At 33.0% G+C, this 20,312-nt stretch overlaps 5 protein-coding genes across 5 annotated transcripts; 3 read left to right on the top strand and 2 right to left on the bottom strand.

Annotated features, from left to right (window-relative positions):
* The first annotated feature begins 498 nt into the window (after positions 1–498).
* LOC108822103 (PRA1 family protein F2) lies at positions 499–1,615 on the top strand. The gene has a single exon (XM_018595124.2). It carries the CDS (start codon positions 703–705, stop codon positions 1,270–1,272), a length of 570 nt encoding a protein of 189 aa, XP_018450626.2. The 5' UTR covers positions 499–702; the 3' UTR covers positions 1,273–1,615.
* A 154-nt stretch (positions 1,616–1,769) lies between these two features.
* Positions 1,770–4,953, bottom strand: LOC108822105 (inactive protein kinase SELMODRAFT_444075). Its single transcript, XM_018595125.2, has 9 exons — positions 4,187–4,953; positions 3,950–4,104; positions 3,766–3,860; positions 2,911–3,683; positions 2,678–2,838; positions 2,525–2,601; positions 2,301–2,448; positions 2,074–2,223; positions 1,770–1,972 (listed from the first exon to the last, which is right to left on the bottom strand). The coding sequence occupies exons 1-9, from the start codon at positions 4,359–4,361 to the stop codon at positions 1,883–1,885; spliced, it is 1,824 nt and encodes a 607-aa protein (XP_018450627.2). The 5' UTR covers positions 4,362–4,953; the 3' UTR covers positions 1,770–1,882.
* A 2,916-nt stretch (positions 4,954–7,869) lies between these two features.
* On the top strand, positions 7,870–9,129 carry LOC108822106 (protein NONRESPONDING TO OXYLIPINS 2, mitochondrial). Its single transcript, XM_018595126.2, has 3 exons — positions 7,870–8,095; positions 8,357–8,475; positions 8,877–9,129. The coding sequence occupies exons 1-3, from the start codon at positions 7,938–7,940 to the stop codon at positions 8,894–8,896; spliced, it is 297 nt and encodes a 98-aa protein (XP_018450628.1). The 5' UTR covers positions 7,870–7,937; the 3' UTR covers positions 8,897–9,129.
* Positions 9,130–10,584: 1,455 nt separating this feature from the next.
* LOC108822107 (dirigent protein 20-like) lies at positions 10,585–11,362 on the bottom strand. The gene has a single exon (XM_018595127.2). It carries the CDS (start codon positions 11,319–11,321, stop codon positions 10,752–10,754), a length of 570 nt encoding a protein of 189 aa, XP_018450629.2. The 5' UTR covers positions 11,322–11,362; the 3' UTR covers positions 10,585–10,751.
* A 6,573-nt stretch (positions 11,363–17,935) lies between these two features.
* On the top strand, positions 17,936–19,486 carry LOC108822108 (uncharacterized protein At1g65710). Its single transcript, XM_018595128.2, has one exon. The coding sequence runs from the start codon at positions 18,057–18,059 to the stop codon at positions 19,341–19,343; it is 1,287 nt and encodes a 428-aa protein (XP_018450630.2). The 5' UTR covers positions 17,936–18,056; the 3' UTR covers positions 19,344–19,486.
* Positions 19,487–20,312: the final 826 nt, after the last annotated feature.

Below are 20,312 nucleotides of genomic sequence, written 5' to 3'. Positions count from 1 at the left end.
AAATGAAAACAAACCACTTCAGAAAACAAACCAATAATCTTCACAGACTGTTACGGTTTTATATCTTCGTTAGATTTTATTAGGTTTACACAACACTAAAATACGCATCCAGAAGTAGAAGCCCATGAAGCATGTGCTTGAGGCCGATAAAAAAATATATTTGTAGGGTCAAATTAACAGAAATATCTATGTAACTTAGCTGGTAAACAGCTATTGAGACTTCTCTATAAACCAGGGTTGGAAAACATATATCTACCATTTTTTTAATTTAAATTTGATTTTTAAAAATAAAAAGGGCCAAAAAGTTATTTTGGTTTACGGGCCACTATTTAACAGGCCCGGCAATCGTTCCAGTTACTGAATTTAGTATCATTGGTAAAAAGGCGGATTCATAGTTTTAGGTGAAAACATATACGACACAAATGTATATTGCTAAAACGTTTAACAGTTGTGAACTGTCTAATATTTTGAAAAATTATATATGGAACCTTTTTTTTCTTTCTTGGATTCATAGTTTCTTTTGGATGGAAGAGAGTTAGTTAGCATTTATGAATTAGTTTGGATATGTTATCATCTACTTTTTATGATATTTATCAATATATATATGACATAAATGCCTGCACCATTACCTAATCCATTAGGGGGACGAGACTGAGCAATTAAAGCATTTTCTTCTTTTTTTTTGGAGCGCGTGAACGAAAAATGACGAACTACGGCACCATTCCGACGTCGTCTCATCCATCTCCCCCGATCGATCTCGAGTACATCTCACGCGCCAAACACCGCATCAAATCAGGTCTCGCCACGCGCCGCCCATGGAAACTAATGTTCGATCGCGAGTCCATGACCTTCCCCCACGGCTTCTTCGACGCGATCTCGAGGATCAAAACCAACCTCGCCTACTTCAGAGCCAACTACGCCGTCGCCGTCCTCGTCGTCCTCTTCCTGAGCCTCATCTACCACCCGACGTCGCTCCTCGTCTTGGCCGTCCTCGTCGTCTTCTGGATCTTCCTCTACTTCCTCCGCGACGAGCCTCTCGTGGTTTTTAACCATCAGATCGACGATCGGACGGTCATGATCTGTCTCTCGGTGCTGACCGTCGTTACGCTTTTGTTCACGCACGCGACGGCGAATATTCTCGGAGCGGTGTTGACCGCCGCCGTGTTGGTTTTGATCCACGCGGCGGTTAGGAGGAGTGATAATCTGTTCTTAGACGAGGATGCTGTGGCGGCGAGTGAATATTCGGGGCTGACGTCATACCCTTCGTCATAAAAACCAAACACGAACTTCTTGTTCTTCTTTTGTAGTATGTTTTACTGTCTGAAACACGAGAACGTTTTTCTGCTCTGTTCAGTTTGTTGGCAATGTGTTTTTGTCGGTTAATTACTTTATTGTAGTGATTAATACATCATCAGTACGTAACCATCTCACTAATCTCTGAGGCTAACTTCTCTACCGGTAATAACTCGAGTAGTTTTGTGATTGAGAAACATAAGTACAATTTGTTAGCAATGTGTTTGATTGGTTAATTACTTTATCTAGTCATAGTATCATCATCTGACTGATTTCTGACTTCAATCGATAATAACATGACTACATGAGTGGTTTTGTGTGATTGAGAAACATAAAGAACCGTTTGTGGCCAATGTGTTTGGTTGGTTAAACTACTTTATTTTAGTCGTTAATATTATCATTAGTAGTTAATTATCTCACCAATCTCTAAATTCTCTCTCATAATCTTCCAATAGACGATATGTTTAAGAGATTAATGGAAACGCAAAACATAAGTAATTTTGTGTTATTGAGAAACATAAGGATAGTTCGTTGACAATGTGTTTTGTTTGGTTAATTACTTTATTTTGATATCATCATTAGTACATGACTATCTCACTAATCTTTGACTTCTCTCAGTCGATAATCTTGCACTAAACCTCTCATTCACTACCAAATCTCCTTCCAGTAAACGCAACACCTTCAACAAACATACAAAACAAAAACAGATATTCTGTCTGAGAAAGAACGTTTTGGGTTAAAAATGAACATGTCTCAAGAGTGTGTTTTCATTTGCTTTACCTGAGACATACGAGGACGCAAATGTGGATCTCTGCGTATGCACAATGAAGCTGTATGAATCATACAAATGATTTCTGTTTCTGAGTATCTCTTCTCTAGCCTCGGATCAACCAGCTCTTCGACAGCATACACTTCTAATCTAGATCTAGCCTGCTTACCAAACCCTAAAATGAGCTTAAAAGAAACTTGAGAAAGAAGTAACCGTTTTTTAGGTTTGCAGTTTTTACCCATTCAGTTAAACACTGTTGTCCTTTTGGTCTGGAGATATCCATGGCTTTACGACCCGTGATTAGCTCGATTAGTACAACCCCAAATGAGTATACATCAGCCTTCTCTGTGATCTGTCCACTTTGAGTATACTCTGGAGCTAAGTAACTGAACAAACCAAACAAAGTAAGTAATGTAGGACTTGTAGAACTCTCAAGATAGTGAATGTTGATTCAGCTTTTACCCGAATGTTCCTATTATGCGTGTGTCTACACCGAGCTCTCCATCAGGCTGCCACCGCGCTAAACCAAAATCTCCAACCTGACAGGCAAAAAGAGACTAGAATCAAGCAACTATATGAAACTCAAGTGTTAACTTTGTAGTTGTTGTAGCATACCAGTGGTTCATAATCATGAGTGATTAGTATATTGTTAGGCCTTAAGTCTCTGTGAACAATGCAGCCAACTCTACACTCTTCATGAAGATATCTAAGACCACGAGCCGCTCCAACCGCTATTTTCTGCCTTGCAGGCCACTCCAAAGTGTCTTTGTGACGACCTGAATGAGCATAAGTGAGTTAAGATTTTTTCAAGTTAAATAGCTCTTGGAAATTTAATTAAGAGGTTTTACCATATAGATGAGCGTCTAATGATCCATTGCATATGTATTCATAGACCAAGAGTCTTCTGCCTTGTTCAATGCAGAAACCTATTAACATAACCACGTTTCTGTGCTGAGCACAGCTCAAAACCTCTACTTCAGAGCAAAACTCTACATCTCCTTGAGTACTAGCTAGTTTGTGTTGCTTTACTGCTACAACCTGGCCTTCTGGTAACACACCTCTATGAACAGATCCAAACCCTCCTTCTGCTAAGAAGTTAGACTGTGAAAACCCTTTTGTTGCAAGCTCTAGCTCTTTGTAAGAGAAGAACCTCGGTGGTTTTCCAAATACAGGTGCTTTGTGCTGACAGATAGAGCAGAGAGGAGGTGGAACAGGAGGAGCGTTTCGTGCTCCTCTTATCTCCTCCAAGCCACTCCTAAAAATCTTGGTTTCTTCTCCATCAAGCAAAGCCATGTTGGTAGATACTTGAGAGGCATTAGCACCATCCTTTTCCACTTCCACTGTGCAAATAGGCGATGATGTTCCGAGGTCAGAGCTAGCCACTGATGAAGTCCCAGCTTCTGTGCCTGTGAATGGTGTGCCAACCTCAGGACTGCTCAAAGGAGTTGTAACTAAAGCTCCAACAGAACCTGACGACTTGGTTTTGTTCTCTTTCACTGCATCTTTTCTTGTTGGTGAACCGACCAAGTTCAACCGCAGTACTTTTGCCTGAGAACGTTTTATGGCCACAATGTTACATTGTAGCTCATCAATGCACCGTTTCACTTCATGCTTAAGGTGCCTGTAAAAGAACCATTTCAACCACACAAAGAGAGAGTAGACACTAGATAACTAAAGAATGAAATTATTATTTATATACTTACTTATCAAGAACTACCCAAGTTGCTTGCGACTCCTTGGCCTCAGATGCAACAGCTCCACATGGTGATGCAGAAACAATCTTGATCCTGACATTAACCTTTCAAAGAAACAAACTTGTTTTGGATCATAACTCTTTTGATGTTTGATAACATCATTGTTTTGATAGAATTGGGATAAGTTAGTAACCTTGTTTTGGTCATAGACATCATGTAGCTGGAGAATCATTTGGGAACAAGTATCAGTGAGATCACTTTTTAACTCGGGGATTGCATCAGGATGTGATTTCCTATGACCATTTGCACAATCTCCAGCAAACCCTGGGAGAGTCCAAAGTTTTCGACCTAAACAAACAACACAATGGATTAGAACAGAGCTAAGTAATTAAATCTCCATGACTTAATACCAAAGAAGAGAAAGTAGTACCAGCATTGTGAGAAGTGACAACAACAACAAGAGTTATGCAATCTCCAGGATGAACAATGTGAGTCAAAGCCCAAACCAATGCTGTCTTTGAAATCTCTCTAGATGCTTTAACAGCAACAAGAACCTTCTCAGTCCCATTAGAACCTGGTCTCTTCTCCTGTTTTCCTCTGATCATTTTAAGACTCAAATGCAAGAACTATTCTCTAGATTCCTCTCTCTCTCCCTTCCCAAGAGGATTGGTTTTCAACTGAATCTTCAGAGATTTGGTAATGATGATTGCATTATTAAGGCAAGTTGGACATCAAGACAAGACCAAACCAAACACACAGCCTGAGTTGCAGATGGATACAAAACTTATAGACATGACAAGACCTCTCACTCACCACTCTTTTCTCTTTGAATCACATAAACTTCAAAACATAAAACACAAAGGTCTCAGCCAAAAACACGCTCTTTTGAGATTCCACACCAGCTTTTTGGAGCTATATGAATCCAAAACTACTTGTAGGCTTTCAATAATTTAGACTGAAAATCTCCAAATGATCCAAAGAGATACACTATAATCTCTCTCTCCAATAACTCCTAACCTATCCTTCCTTTTGTCAAATCACTGAGTCAATGTTTCACAAGAAACAAGACAGAGGAAATGAAACCTCTTCCTTCTTTTGGATCTAACCCTTTCCACAAGAGAAAGGGCAACAAAAAAAAATCAAATATCTCTGCTTCAGTCTACTTTCAACAGAATCTGCCAAATCTTCAAGGTCACACCTACAGTAAGAGAATGAAATGAATGATTTTTTTTTTGAAACAGAATATTTAAATAAACTGCCAAAAACTATAGTTTACACTAGATTTTGCAAAAAAATATATTAAATTAAATCCTGCATCACAAAAACACTATTATCTATCGTTTCGAAAGTGTTTCAAAAAAAAGAAGAGTTTATTGTTTCGAAATTTCTCACCAAGCTAAGCATTCATATTTTTCACCGCCATGCGTGTTTGTTCCACTATGTTTATTAATTATCTCACAGCTTGAAGAAGACAGAAGATTATTAATTGGTATCTTAGTTGAAGCATTGATGTTGCTATGTTTTGTCTGACTTGAAAGTTTTCTGCTTTTAACATCAGAAGCACTTTTATAGAGATGGCAACAAGACAGTGTAGAAAATTTAGAGAGTAGGCAGCATAAATGCTGCTCAGGTAGAAACAAGAAGAAAAAGCTCGAAAATGTGAAATCAGCTTTTATGGTTTCTTCTTTATTTGTCAACAGTCAGTGATTCAAAAACATCCTTGATCTAGGGTTAAAGAAATACATTCAAATAACACCAAAACATCATTTTATTATAAAAATAACGGAAACAATTCTCAAAATATTATTTAATAAAGATTTATATAATATTTAGATTTAGTGTTTAATTATTAGATTTTATTATTAATATTTATAAGGTTGAGTTAGAGTAATGTTTAAAATTTGGAGTGTTATACAAAAAAATATCAATTTAGAATTAATAAAATTTCTACCTATTTAATTTATATATAAATTACAAAATATTTTAATTTTATAAATAATTTTATTTACCTCCTTTAATAAGTAGATTTATTGAAAACATAAATGCATTTTAATCACTTTTATTCTATGTAAAAAAATCAAAATTACAATTTTATGAAAGAGAAAATACTAATTTAGAAAAAATTCATTTAAATATCATTAAGTGTAAAACAATAATCCATATGTTTCAAAAATAATTTACTAAGGTTTTTGCACATTGATTAAATAGATACAAATTTTTATTCAGTTTATTTCCCCTAAAACAATAATAATTATAGTTAATTTAAACAATAAAAAAGAACATGGATCTTTTAGAAATGGAGGGAGTAGTTTTTTGCAAAAAAAAAACAACAGTTTCTCCTTCTTTTTTAAAATTTAAATTTTGGCTATATTTATGCATTGATACATAAAAAGAATAAAAAATAATTACTGTAAACAAATCAGTTCTAGTGACTTTTTTTGTTTAATAATATAATACAAAAATGATTTCTATTAAAACCATTTAAAAAAATTCTCAATAAAATAAAAATTGTTATTTAGATTTATTTTTATTCAAAGTTTATATGTTTTTTATAATCTACTTTTTCTTAAGAAAAAGTAAAAAAAAAAATCTAAATTCTATTGATTTTCTCCTATGACCAAAATTGATTTTTTTTTTTAAATCAAATAATTTTAGTTATATTTTTATGACATAAATATTTTAGAAATTAATTAAAGATTTAAGTATATATATTGTACACAATATCTTTCCCATATCTTTTTATAATATTTTAATTATTTAATTAATTTGAAAACAATAAACCTGCTCGGTAATCAGATCATGCTTGCAACAATACAAGATAGAGAAGCCGAAAGGTTAATCAGATCATAGCCCTGACACTAAACAGAGAATTGAAGCAATCACAATTTTTTTCTAAAAAGCACGTAAATTGAAGAATTCCATGCATGAATGATTCATTGAACAACAAGTTATGAAACTAACATTTGTCGTAGTTAACCAACTGGAGACGAGAGTGCAACTTGTGGCGAAAGAAAAATCAATTATGAATCAAATAAAAGAACTTATGAAACTTCACGCACAAGGTATGTTTTTAAAAAACAGGTGAATTAACTTTTGTGAAATATGAAACAACAAAATTGTGAATCAAAAATTATGAAACTTCAGTAGCAAGTTCTTTTTTTCTCTTTTTCTCTTCTCTCTCTTTCTCACTTTGCGTACTACTTAGCAGCTAAGTAGCATAAAGTTTCGCTGCTTCTCTTTCTTCCATTACTCCTCCATTTCTGGGGTTTCTGGATCTCTCTCTGTATCTTTGTATGTTCCTTTCAATGTTGCATTTCTGATCTTTGTTAACTAACCTTAACTTATCACTGTCGTGAGTTTTGTTTCAAATAGGAACCTTTGAGACAGCTTATACTTGAGGTTTAGGGTAGGAGTTAGTGTTGGCTTCGAGAGGAGATCCTGACGAAGGACCGTCCCAGCCTCAGCAGCAACGGATCATACGGACTCAAACAGCTGGTTTATTAATTTCGAATATTAGTTTATGAATTACGAATTTATATATAAATTATTTACATTTCTAATTTGGATAAAAACGTCAATTCACAATTAAAAAAGTGTATTTTTCAAAAATCAAAATAGAAAATGCATTTATCAAAAATCAAACTGTTATTGGAGTAATTTGCAAATTATCCCAATTAAAAATATATTAATATTTTACAGACAATAAAAAATTATGAATCATAATCCAATTAGAACTATCTGAATAGTTACAAAAGTAATATAAATATAATAAATAATTACAAAAGTTCTTTATAATTATTTAATAAAATAAGTATTAAACTAATGATATGTTAACTAACTATCAGAATATAAATATTTTTTTACATTTTATTCTGAAGAAAATAATGAAAATAATTATTTTATTATTTAATATTTTTATGTATAATATTGTATTGTTACTAAATAATTTATTCTAAAAGTTAATTTTTATTTTTTGGAAAAAAAATTGTTGATTTTTATTTGTGCCAAAAAAAGTCCATTTGTTGATACGACATCGTTTCATCAAATCAGCCTTATATTGGATAGTTCATCAACCGGGTTGCCCCGACCCGTAATAATCCCCAGCAATCTTAAACCCTAAAAAAAAAAGTCAAGTCCGATCGCAATCTGATTTGTTTTGGCTCCTCACTCCCTCCTTTCCGATGGCGTCGTCCTCTAAAGTGTGCAGATTATCAACAAAGTTACACTCTTTAACCCAGAGGCTTAGCAAGACGAATCTTCACGCCTCCTCCGTACCCTCTCCCATCAAATCTTCGTTACCATCCTCACCCACTCCCCGTATCAATCCATCTTTTACTAGGTCAGTGTTAATGGACAAAAGTGTCAACCTTTTCGAAATGTAACGGTGTGTTCCATGCAGTTAAAACTCTGGTTTGGTCGTTATCTTAGTTAATTTGGATTTGGTTATAAATGCAATCAGTAAGCTTTCTTTAGTTTCGTTGGTTTTAGTACAAAAGGGTCAACCTTTTGTAAATGATCCATGAAGTTAAACTCTGGGGTTTTGTCATAATCTTAGTTCAGCTGCGAATTTATGTGTTTGATTTGATTTTTTTTGTGACAGATTACCAGTGGAGCTGAGTAGCTGTGTGTCGCTGTTTCCGCTACACAGTGCTGTAGCATCTGCTAGATTGGTATCAAGTTTGTCTGTTGAGTCTATGAGCTGGGGTTTAGTTCCTCAAGGTTAGTTCTATGTATCTTATCTCTCTGTCTATATATATTGATGTTCCTATTGCATTTAAAGAGTGATGAACTGTTACATTTTGGGTGTATGAAGAAGATACACATTCTCTTGTGTATTGTGTTCTCACCACTGCAGCACCTGATATATAGGGAGAGTACATAGTGTTCTCAGTTGCACCTGATAGATTATGTTTGGCTTTGCTTATATCGTATTTTCAAGTGTATTTGGATGAACTTGGCTGAATGATTTAGTAGCAGCATTAGCTTCATGACTTACTCCCTGTTTGCTAGCACTTTGGCATACTCATAGTAATTAGTATTTGGACGCTTTATTTGGTATGGACATTTTGTTTCCTAAGCTCAATGTCTTCTTCATAACATTTTATTTTATAAAACTGCAGGTATCTCAATGCCTTTATGACAGTCTTTCATCTTACAACAAGTTTCACCAGGATGATAAAAGACATGAGAACAAAACTCTGGGATGTAGCATTTCTTTCTTATAATCTCTTATTGAATCCGAAAGATCCTGAATTTTTGTTACTATGCTTTAAGTCTCGAGCTATCTTTTTCGCCTAATATACAATTCATGGTTATAACAATTAAGTGTATTCAGTGTCATTTTGTTTGGCAAGATCCTAGTTTTCATGCAAATGTCTGATCTTAGTCATACGAGTCGGGTAAGTCAAATTTTCTGAAGATGCAAAGGATTGTTCATGGAAATGGAAACCAAATGATCTTATGAGAGGGGAGGGGAAGCTTCTTCTTCCACTTCTTCCGGCATCATTGGAGATCAAAGCGCGAGTAAATGAGATGAAACTAGAGAGTTGGAAGCTAAAAGATATATTATCAGAAACGCTTATAAAACATTTCATTTTATAAATGATTTAAACAATACAAGAAAAAAAAACATAATAAAAAAAATAAATAGCATAAAATTTAATAAAAATTACATTGAGATTTGAAATGTTTAATTTGAAACAATATTTTAAATACTTTAGAAGAACTAAATATAATTGACTGATTATATTAATTTATTATGATATAATATTTCAATACTTTAAAAGAATTTAATATGATTTAGTTATAAATTAAACTTGAAAACTTTGAAGAACTAAATCATCTGGAAATAAACTTTAGTGGAGTTTTATTTGAACATTTCTTAATTCTCTAATTCAAATTTTTATATCATACGATACTATTTTTATTAAGAAAATTTCTTTAAAATATTTAAACTAAATTTTGTTAAGTTTATTAATAATCAAAATCTTTTTGTATCCAGTTTCATACCTAAACTAATTATTTTGCTTATTTTAATACACTAATTTTTAAAACTATGCTCATTTTAGTTAAAAATATTAATAAACTTTAAACAAAAATTAAAAAATCTATAAAATTCAAAATAAAAGAATTTTTAAAAAAAATTATTTTCAGTTTTAAGAATAAAATTAACTAAATATTTAAAAAGAATTTATAGAAAATTAGTTATGAATATAATTAAATAAGTTACTTTAAAACTTTAAAAAACAAACTAAATTTGAGATGAAAATTAAAAATAATAATATTTTATTATCGTCCAAATTTTAGTTGCTTTTATTTTTAAAAGCTAATATAAAATTTGAAATCTTTAAGATTTGTTTTTGAATTTTAGATTTTTCTAAGTTTTGCTTCAAACTTATTATTAAAATAAACATTATTCGGATATTAAAATGAACATATTTTAAAAAGTAAATATATTAAAACGAACGAAATAATTAGTTCGGATACTAAAATGGACATCAGAAAATTTGGATATTAAAAATATTAACGAAATTTAGTTGGAGTATTTTTATGATTTTTTCTTTTTCTCAGACTTTTAGATTATATATCAGCAGTATAAATTATTTTTTCACTTGGTTTATTATGCCAAATCATAATGTCTCCTTGGATCTCTTTATTGACCACATCAGATTGTCGGTCCGAAACCATAATCAACACATAATTAAAATTAAATATTTTAGTTGGGCAGAATTTAAATTATAGTCATCATTTTCTTTCCAAAACAACCCTGGAGATAAGTTTCAAAAAAAAAAGAAAAAACAACCGTGGAGATTCTTTTGCCAAATAGAATAAAACTCCTTGCAAAAGAATAATTATGATTGCATCGTTAAGTTGAAATAAGCGACAAACATAATCCAACAAATCCACCACACACACGGACATGGGACACCACATCCAAAAGTAGAATTATTACGTCGTCAAATTAAATATAAAATTGGACACAAACATCATTAACATCAATAATGCAAAACATAACAACTGTACTCAACAATAGCATCACCGTTCTTTAGGTTAAGCAATTTTGTACGAGCCTCAACATACCCTCTAGCAAACCGGAAAAGCCCAGTTCCTCCGACGATAGGCATTTCTCTTACCTCTGACAACACAGGGTTCCGACCAAGAATCGTGATCGTGCTTCCATTATATTTCCCTGTCTTAAAAGAAAAGTTCATCCCCACTAGAAAACTAAACTCTTTTTGAGCAGCTCCGGCGTAAAACCCTTGGGCCTGGCCCAACAACGTGGAGTTTATCTCAACTTTCTCCGTCAAAGCGTTGTCGAACATCGTGACTCCTCCGAAGTAGGAGGTGGAGGTTTTAACCGGTGGCTTGATTCTGATGGAGCTTGGTTTTGGACCGCTTAAGATGTCGTGCCAATACACTTTGAAATGCGTTAGTTTCTCTTTCTTGTGGAGACCGAGGAGTTTACGGTCTATGGTTCCGGTGAAGTTTTCCCCATCGTCTTCGGCGGATGATACGGCAGCGAGAAGGAGGATTTGGACGCCAAGAAAGAAAATGAGCTTAGCCATGTGCTTTGTTTTTGTTATGGTGTATAAAAGAAGAAGGTGTGTGTTGTTATTTATATATGCTGAGTTTTAGAGATGTTTCGAGAGTAATGATTTCATATTACTTTATTTGTGGATTTGTTTTAATGAACAACTAGGTGATCATCCGCGCCTTGCGCGGGATGAGAATATTTTAAGAGATAATCACATTTTATTAAAAGAAATATGATTTTAAATGCATAAAAATTAAAACTACACATATTTTTTACGTACATTGTGGTTTCGTTTAATTATTTATTTCGATCATATATCATATAATTGAATTAATAAGAATAAACAAATAATAATATAATTTCTTATGATGTGAATATAATATAAGTCCAAATTTGTTTTCATTTAAAAAATAAATATAAGTTAAAAGAAACATATGAAATAGAAAAATAAAACCATGCATAAAAATATAAGAAATGATCATGTTGATCAGCAAGTTCTTAGAAAAGAACGTGAATAGTGCCGTGAATAATGTCACCAGTTGAAATCTTCGTTCGCAATCCAATAGTAAGGAATTAAATAAAATATCACATTGCGAAATTTAAAACATTAATTAAAAAAATATGTGAAAAATATATTACCTCAGTCTGAGAGCATCGATTTCTGGAACATTATTGGGCTCATATAAACATGTGTATCATAAGACTTACCTAAATCCGGTATTCTGATAGAAATTTCCTAATTTTTTTCTTAATTCTATTTTGTAAATGGACTATGCATTGATAATAAATGATACATAAATATTTATTATGAAATCAAAATTTCTTATGTGAAACAATCACAATATTTGATAAAGACTACTAACCATAATCGTCTTATTGAAAATGTGCATAAATTAATATCATTAGGCAATTAATGTTGATTGCCTTTGGTTACTAAAATCGTGTACAAATGTGCCTAAATTAATTCAAATGTTCAAACCGCATATCATCAGGCAATTAATGTTGATTGCCTTTGTTACTAAAATCTTGTTTAACAAAATATAGAAAAGTCGGTAAACATTAATGTTTTATCAATCACGATATCATATGACCTTGATTGATACATTTTTTTAATGCCAATACTAATACAAAGAACTTTAATAAGGAATTTGATTGAGATACAAATGAAATTAGAGCCTACATTAACTATGAACGTGTGAACGTATATAACATTTATATAGAGACGACACTAAATCAACTTTTAAAAAAAGTTGGACTCATACAAAACGAATGCATTATAATTGTTATAACCATTAGAAATTTTAACACTTTTATAGTAAAAAGGAAAAAATATATTTTGAACTGATATAGAGACGACATTATATTTACAGATCAAAAATTTGGACTCATATAAATAAGAATGCAATATATTTTTTTAACACGTTTATTGTAATGCATTATTTTTTTTTACTTTCATAGTTTAAAGATCATAGAATTATCAACCTTGATTTCGAGATAACATTATAATCACAGATCAAAAAGATGTATTCATACAAAAATAATGCATTATCGTTTCATCATTTTCATAGTAATGCATTATATTTTTTGTTATTATTAAGAAAGCTTTTATAATATGATATATGATATATATGTAAATGTAAATGTATGAGAAAAATGTAAATGGAACTATAAAAGTATATAACATTAGCGGTGGTCACATGTGTTATATAAAAATATATATGTATGTACGTATTATATAAATATTATTTCCATCACTAAAATATCGACAATCATATAGCATTGACTATCAACGTTTTTTTGTTTGGTTAGAAAATATCAACGAATCATATATTATAGTTAATGTTATAATGTGATGGATGATGGCAAACACTGTAATTATTCTAGTTAATAAAGAGTCTTTAGATTTAAGTGGTGAAAGTGCATGTGGAGTTGTCAAGTGTAAATGACACTCATGTAAATCACACATGAAGAGAAGGTTATTTTTTATTAGTGCTCCTAAAATAATATATAAGCGATGATTCTAGTAAATGGACGAACTATATATTATTTTATTTACAACAATTAAATGTAAAATATATGTAGGAAGGTTATGTGTGAACTGTAAAGTATATTTTTTTTATTTACAACAATTATATACAGTGTGAACTGTGAGGTACTTATCATAATCATTGCGTCAACGAGTCGTATGATTTAAGGAAAAAAATTGCTAGAAAAAATTGCTACAAAATCGTCATCTAGTCAAAAGATTCACGGGTTCAACTGTATATAACAAAATGCTACAGAAAGAAAAAAAACTGTATATAACAAATCATGGTTTCAATTTGTGTTGAACACGTTGGTTTTCTATTTTCTTGTTCGGTAACAACTTCAACGCATATATAACAAATCATGGTTCTCTAACAAATCATGGTTTTCTAACAAATGATAATATGATGATAATAACACATGTAGAACAAGTTCAACACATATATAACAAATCATGGTTTTCTATTTTCTTATAACAAATCATGGTTATATATACACTATATGAATCTAAAAATTAGTTCTACATATGATATGTTATTTTTTTATTAACTAGAAAATAAACAATAATCATAAGTCTAGGTATATACAATAAAAAGTGAATACCATGTAAATTAATATTGATAAAAATCAAATGATTAATCGTTCAAATTATCGTTTTTATTTATTCTTACAAATAAAGTCTCAAATTTTATGAATATAGCAAAATGAGAAGTATATAAGAGTTAAAATAGATTTTTTTATATTTTTTCTTAAGAAAATGGAATTAAATAAAAAACCAATTAGATCGTGAAAGTTAAACATTGATTATATGTTGACTTTTTAAAACCGGGTTTTGAATTTAATCTGGATCACTGGTTTTACCGGTTTTTAGCCGGGTTTACTGGTTTTTCTCAGATCCGGGGTTTAACTGAACCAGCCTCGATTCTTCAACGAGTCTCTGTTATTGAGAGAATATGTCTCTATTTATTAACAAAGCTAAAAATATCCACAATAATTAATAGCAATATATTCTTTTTAAAAATATTTCCCTTTTTTTGTAAGAAAAATAGGGATGGGCATTCAGTTTCGGTTTGGGTTTATTCGGATTTTGATTTTTTGGAGTTAGAATTTTTAGTCACCCATTCTGGTTTTTAAAAACTTTGATTCAGATTCGGTTCAAATCTTTGTAGATTTAGTTCGGGTCCGAATAATCTGTTTAAATTATTTTAAAAAATTTAAAATTCATTATATACTTTAAATTTATCAAAATATAAATAAAATAAAATATTACATATACTTCTGAATAATGTATGCCAAAATACACAAATATATAAATAAAATAAAATACATAGCTATTTTAGATATTTACTTTGAAATATTTGTATATATTTTTCAAGTATTATGGACAGTTTCAAAATATCCTATATATTTTAGATTTTATATGTTAAATTAAAATAATTAATATATTTAGGTACATAAAATCTATTCGGATACATTGAGGTACCCAAAATATTTTGGTTTGCGTCGGGTTTCGTTTTGTTTCACTAGATACCAAATTTTGAACCCATTAGAATATTTAACTAATTTTGGTTCAGATTCGGTACTAATTTTTTGGATCAAATAAGGTTCGAATTTTCGAATTCAGATTTTTACCTAGCTCTAAAAAAAACATTTTCTGTTTTTTTTTGCCGACATCAAATGGCTATTATATTACTCAAACTAGAGATGGCTTGGTAACCAGACCGGAATAGAACAACCAATAATATAAAGATCCCTATGAGAAGACCTCCCGGTCTTAGCTAAAGAGTCTGAAATCTGATTATGCGCTCATGGGATATGTGTAATCTTGAAGTCCGAAAAACATATATGCAAATTCTCTATCTTCTCGAGTTATGTTGCAAAGTTTGGCTATGCATGAGAGTATCTCCAACCCTACTGAATAATTTTCTGCAAAATGGAGTGGAAATCCAGTTCTGAATGCAAGGAGTACTCTCGTTGTATGTAGTTTTGTGTCTCCATAAGTTGTATCTTCTCCAAGCTGTCTATCTAGACCCATCCACATCCGTTGAACTTTGCAGTGGATGTCCATTATCCATCTATCATGCAAATATTACTCAAGCTTAAGACTTGAGGTTCCATCATACTTTATTCTTGTGGCTCGTTTGTATTAAACGAGGCTTGACACTCACTCTCAGCATAGCGAATTAGCTCTAATGGGTCCCTGTCAATTCCTCTAAATAGCTTATCATTTCTAGTCTTACAGATATTACCAAATTATCTAGGAATAAGGATCTATGTCTAGTTCAGGTTCAATAATGGTATTTTTCCTCGAGAAAATATAATCTATATTTGCATACAGACTCAGAATTGGGAAGATGTTTGGGCTTGTTGGAGTTGGTGATAAGGACCAGGCTTGTAGAGCTGGCGGTCATTCAGAGATTGCATGTGTGACAGATTATTCTGGTTCTCCGCATCGTGGACAATACTTATCACATCTCATGTTTTGTTGTATGATATTCCTCGTTACTGCTACATGACCTGTTAGCAGTTGCTACATAAGATGACAGATCTTTTGAGACGCCTTTATTTTTCAAAGAAAGACTTGAATTTTGGTTATATTAGGTTCCAGGACCTCCTTTTCTTCTTCATCCTTCAGTAAGTTACAAGCAACTCAATATCATGACTTAACAGTATACTGTCCATTTTTGGTATAGTTCCAACATAATGTATCGTGGCGATGAGTTGTGCTTGTGGTCAAACTCTTTATGAGAGGTATATCAGCAGAGTCAATATAATTCTCTAGTATCCAACATCCCACTTCTTTGATTCTCCATTAATGAAGTCACTAACTTTCATGTTGGGATGCAAAGCCAGGGCTATATGTTGAGCCAGTCTATCCATTAATGAAGTCACTAACTTTCATGTTGGGATGCAAAGCCAGGGCTATATGTTGAGCCAGTCTATATGGTGTTGTAGGAATTCAAGGATCCCCCCATAGTTTAGTCTCATATTCTGAATGTATTTTCTGTCTAATTCTCAAAATCAGTAGCCTTTGTGCCGCTGAAATGCTGGTCCACACATAAGATGAACTGTTTACTGAGATTGTTCGTAAAGTCGACTCAATCTGTAATATCTACCCCTCAAAACTCGAGCAACTAAAGTGTTAAGATACTGAACTAGTCTTCATAGTTATTTTGCTAGTAAAGCCAAGTTATATTCATATTATGTGAAATCCAATTCCTTCCTCTTTTGTTGATAAGCAAAGTTTTTTTCTCCATTTTGTCTAATGACCTCTGTTTTTTTAAACTGTAGATATACTAACATTTTATATATGGACTAAATGATTAATACTAATAGAAATTTTTAATGGATCTAAACGAGTTTGAGATTAAAAGAGATCTATAAAAAAAGGGACCAGTTTAAATATGACAATTTATCTATTTTAACATTCGTTATAAAGTAACATATATATTTTTCGAATTTTCACAACATAAAATATCCCGTGTTTTTGAAAACGCGGAACAAAAGCTAGTATTACACTTAAACTCTAAATCTATATTTTTGTAAAAAAAATATTCTAAATATTACATTTAAATCCCAAATAGTGATGTGGAAGCATCATGGTCTATTATTCAAGGTTTAAAGGTTTCTACACCTAGATCTGGGATTCGAATCATAGGCAACACAATTTCTACACCAAGAGATTTGAGTTTCAATTCCCGGAGAATACGAATTTTGCAGAAAATTAAAATTAGAAGAAAGACTTAAAAAAGATCTTCAGTATAACACAAGGAATACCGTCACGAATGGATTTTCAAAGGGCAGTTTAGGCCTTAGGGTGATGCAGTCAGACGTGAATTTTCATAAGACAGATAAAATTATCGACCGTAATATCATTTATATAATATTTCTCATAGTTTATAATATCATAATTAACTAGACAAAAGAAATCTCAAATAGTGGCTCTTCTAAATTTTATCTAATGGGGTCCATTTGGGTTGTTTATTTGAGTTGTTTATTGGGCTTTATTTATTTTCAGTTGTAACAAAAAAACATTAATGAAACTCAAAAAAAAAAAATTCCAAATCCAAACTACATACTTCATACGGTTAAACCATATACTTCAAAACCCTAAATCTTAAATAAAAACTCAAACTTATCCTATATCATAAACATTAAAAATAATTTTTTTTCTCACCATAAACATTAAAAATAAACTTCAAATAAAAAATATAATTACTATAGTTTACCAAAAACTAACATCTAGCACTTATTAAAACAAATTTAGACCTCTTATAAAACCTTAACCGAATACCTTATATTTAAATCTCCCTCTCTATACATTTTCTAAATTCTAAACATCAAATCAAATTTTTTTTTTGTAGAAAAAGATATCAAGTATATGAAATTAAATTCTTAATCATACATTTTAAAGAAATTGATACCCTAGAATCTTTTCATTACCTAACAAAACCCAATAAAGAACATGTATGTAAATAGCCGTTGGAATTGGAAACCGCAATAACAAAACTTAAAAAAGAAAGAAAGAAAAGGATTCTAATTTGAAAAAGAGAATAAAGGAGTCAGAGATGAAACGACATTGACTGCAGTGCTTCTCTTTCATATATATCCAACGGCTCTATTGCCTCTACGTTGGAAATTTTTTAAAATTGCTGTCTCACGATCCATATTTTTAATAAAAATAAATTAACTCCAGTTTGAATTTAAATAAATCACTCTGGTCCAGACTGATCTTTAGCAAATGGGTTGTTGTATCAGCAAGAAACCTTCTTCGATCCCTCCCTCCAGTGGCACCACTTGTGATGTTAAATCCCCAGATCCAGTCAAACCCGATGTTAATAAACCCACTAAACCGGTGACTGAGCTGCCGGTTAAACCGGTGATTGAGCTTCAGGAGACAGTGGAAGAAGCCAAACCAATTATACCCGAGAAGGTAGAGAAAGAAGAAGAAGAAGAGATAAAACATAGGAGAAGCCATGAGGAGGCTTCAGCTTCTGTAGCGGTGGAGAAACCAGTGGTGAGGACGTCAAGCTGTACCAAAGAAGAAGTTGACGCGATACTGATACAATGCGGGAAGTTAAGTCGGAGCGATGACTCCGCCGCCGCTAAAACCAGAAGATACTCTGGCTCAAAAAGAAGCTTCGACTTTGATCAGAACGAGAGGAACCGAGGAGGAGGAGATGTGGAGGAAGGGAGGAAGACGCCTCAAAGGAATCGAGTAGAGAGAGTGAATGGTTCGCCTCGTGAACGGAGAAGACGAACTCCAAGCAGAGAAAGAGAAAGAGGAGGAAGCAGAGGGGTGAGCAGATCTCCCGCAAAAGGATCCGAGGCGACTAATCCTAGGGGCAGTTTGGTAAATTCGAGCAACACTAAGTTTGTTAGGGGCAGTTTGGTAAGCAACACTAAGTTTGTTACAGTTCCGGCGAGGGACAAGAACGGAGACCCGTCGTTGAGTAAACGAGTTACTACTAGTGTTGTTAAGAGAAGCATCGGAGAAGCTTGTAGTAATGTTCAACCTCCTCATCCTCGGGAGCAATCACAATCACCGTACAGGAGGAGAAAGCCACTTGGAGAAATCGATCAGAACGCGACAAAAGGAGACAAGAAGAAGAGAGAAAACGAATGTGCGAAACCTCAAGGGATAAGCAGAAGCCGATCGTTGAGGAAATCACGTGACTTCCAAACGTTGTTGTTGCCATCAAGCGAAGAAGAGGACAAGAGCAGTTACACGGCGCTGTTGCTGAAAGACATCAAGAATTTCCATGTGGGGAAGAGTAGTAGTCATGAGGAGGAGGAGGATCCTTTGAGTCTTCTTCCATCTTGTGTTACAAAAGCTTGCTCCATTGTTGATGCAGTGGCCCATCTTAACTCCACCTCTGATTCCAACCAGTTTAGATTCACATCTACTATGACTGTGAAGAAAGCGGATTTGATGGAACCGAGCTTTGAAAAGTATGTGACTGTGAACAGAGGTTGTTGTTCCTTGGAGGAGCAAGAATCATCATGTGCCAGCAACAATCTTACCTGACCCGGGTTCGATTCCTCTCAAGCAACAACTCTCTGTGTTGTTGCAGTTTCTTCAACTTTAGTTTTAATTGTTTCTGTTTATTGTATTCCCCCCATGTTTTCTATTCACTTCAATCGAATCTTCTTCTCTTCAACATTATGTTATTTTTGTTGAGATACTAACATAAATAACTTAGTGTGAACAAAACACAAGAGTAGAAAACACAAACCAGTTCATCATACATACCAAGTTGTTGCCCTATGAACCTTGGAAGCACTACGGCTTCAGGCTGCTTTTGAAAGTTTCAATACTCAGTCTTTTTAGTGTAGGAGCAAAGGCGGAGCTGCAGAGCTCATCATCCTTGGACACAGTTAACTTGAAGAATTTGTGGTTTCTCTGCTTGCCATGGCATTTGGCTACCGCCTTTGTGCATACTTCTGCCTTCCGCTTCGTTATTTGATGCATTGAATCCTAAGCGGAACAATTGCTTTATCTCATTTCTCCTGTTGGGGATTCGAGCTGTATTCTGACTCCTGATCCTTGCTTCGAGGATGCTCTACCGACGTGGAGTTCCCATTTTTTGGTCTTTGACTTCGCGCCGATATCTTTGGCCAGTACTTGTATCTTCGAACTCATTCAGGGCTTATATTCAGTGTCGTATTGGTTAAGCTCGATTACCAATTTTGCTAGCCTTCCGGGTTGGGATGTCATGACGATAATGGAGCGAGACTGGAAATATGGTCTTAATTTTCGTGCGGCTGTGACAACCCCAACACTAATTTCTCCATGACAGGATATCTCATCTCAGCGTCAATCAACGACATGCTTACATATTAGATAGGCTTTTGCTCGTTGTACTCTTCACGAATTAGCATTATGCGTACTGCACATTCAGAAGTCGCAACATAGAGGTTACTTGATTTCGCCTTCGATAGGCTTCAAGAGTATGGGAGGTTTACTTATATAGGCTTTTAGTTCTTTTAGGGCAGT

This window comes from Raphanus sativus, chromosome 8 (assembly GCF_000801105.2).
Source record: "Raphanus sativus cultivar WK10039 chromosome 8, ASM80110v3, whole genome shotgun sequence".
Classification (NCBI taxonomy): Eukaryota; Viridiplantae; Streptophyta; class Magnoliopsida; order Brassicales; family Brassicaceae; genus Raphanus; species Raphanus sativus.
Note: the sequence above shows the minus strand (reverse complement) of the source record. Positions and strands in the feature narration are given on the sequence as shown.

What these genes read in the sequence shown, in the direction of transcription:
- LOC108822103 (XM_018595124.2), top strand. Translation starts at nt 703, where the DNA reads ATGACGAACTACGGCACCATTCCGACGTCGTCTCATCCATCTCCCCCG.
- LOC108822105 (XM_018595125.2), bottom strand. Translation starts at nt 4,361, where the DNA reads ATGATCAGAGGAAAACAGGAGAAGAGACCAGGTTCTAATGGGACTGAG. An exon ending in ATGTCTATGACCAAAACAAG is followed by an intron (nt 3,861 to 3,949) that starts GTTACTAACTTA and finishes TTTCTTTGAAAG; the next exon opens with GTTAATGTCAGGATCAAGAT. An exon ending in TGCGTCCTCGTATGTCTCAG is followed by an intron (nt 1,973 to 2,073) that starts GTAAAGCAAATG and finishes TGTTTGTTGAAG; the next exon opens with GTGTTGCGTTTACTGGAAGG.
- LOC108822106 (XM_018595126.2), top strand. Translation starts at nt 7,938, where the DNA reads ATGGCGTCGTCCTCTAAAGTGTGCAGATTATCAACAAAGTTACACTCT. An exon ending in ATCAATCCATCTTTTACTAG is followed by an intron (nt 8,096 to 8,356) that starts GTCAGTGTTAAT and finishes TTTTTGTGACAG; the next exon opens with ATTACCAGTGGAGCTGAGTA. An exon ending in CTGGGGTTTAGTTCCTCAAG is followed by an intron (nt 8,476 to 8,876) that starts GTTAGTTCTATG and finishes ATAAAACTGCAG; the next exon opens with GTATCTCAATGCCTTTATGA.
- LOC108822107 (XM_018595127.2), bottom strand. Translation starts at nt 11,321, where the DNA reads ATGGCTAAGCTCATTTTCTTTCTTGGCGTCCAAATCCTCCTTCTCGCT.
- LOC108822108 (XM_018595128.2), top strand. Translation starts at nt 18,057, where the DNA reads ATGGGTTGTTGTATCAGCAAGAAACCTTCTTCGATCCCTCCCTCCAGT.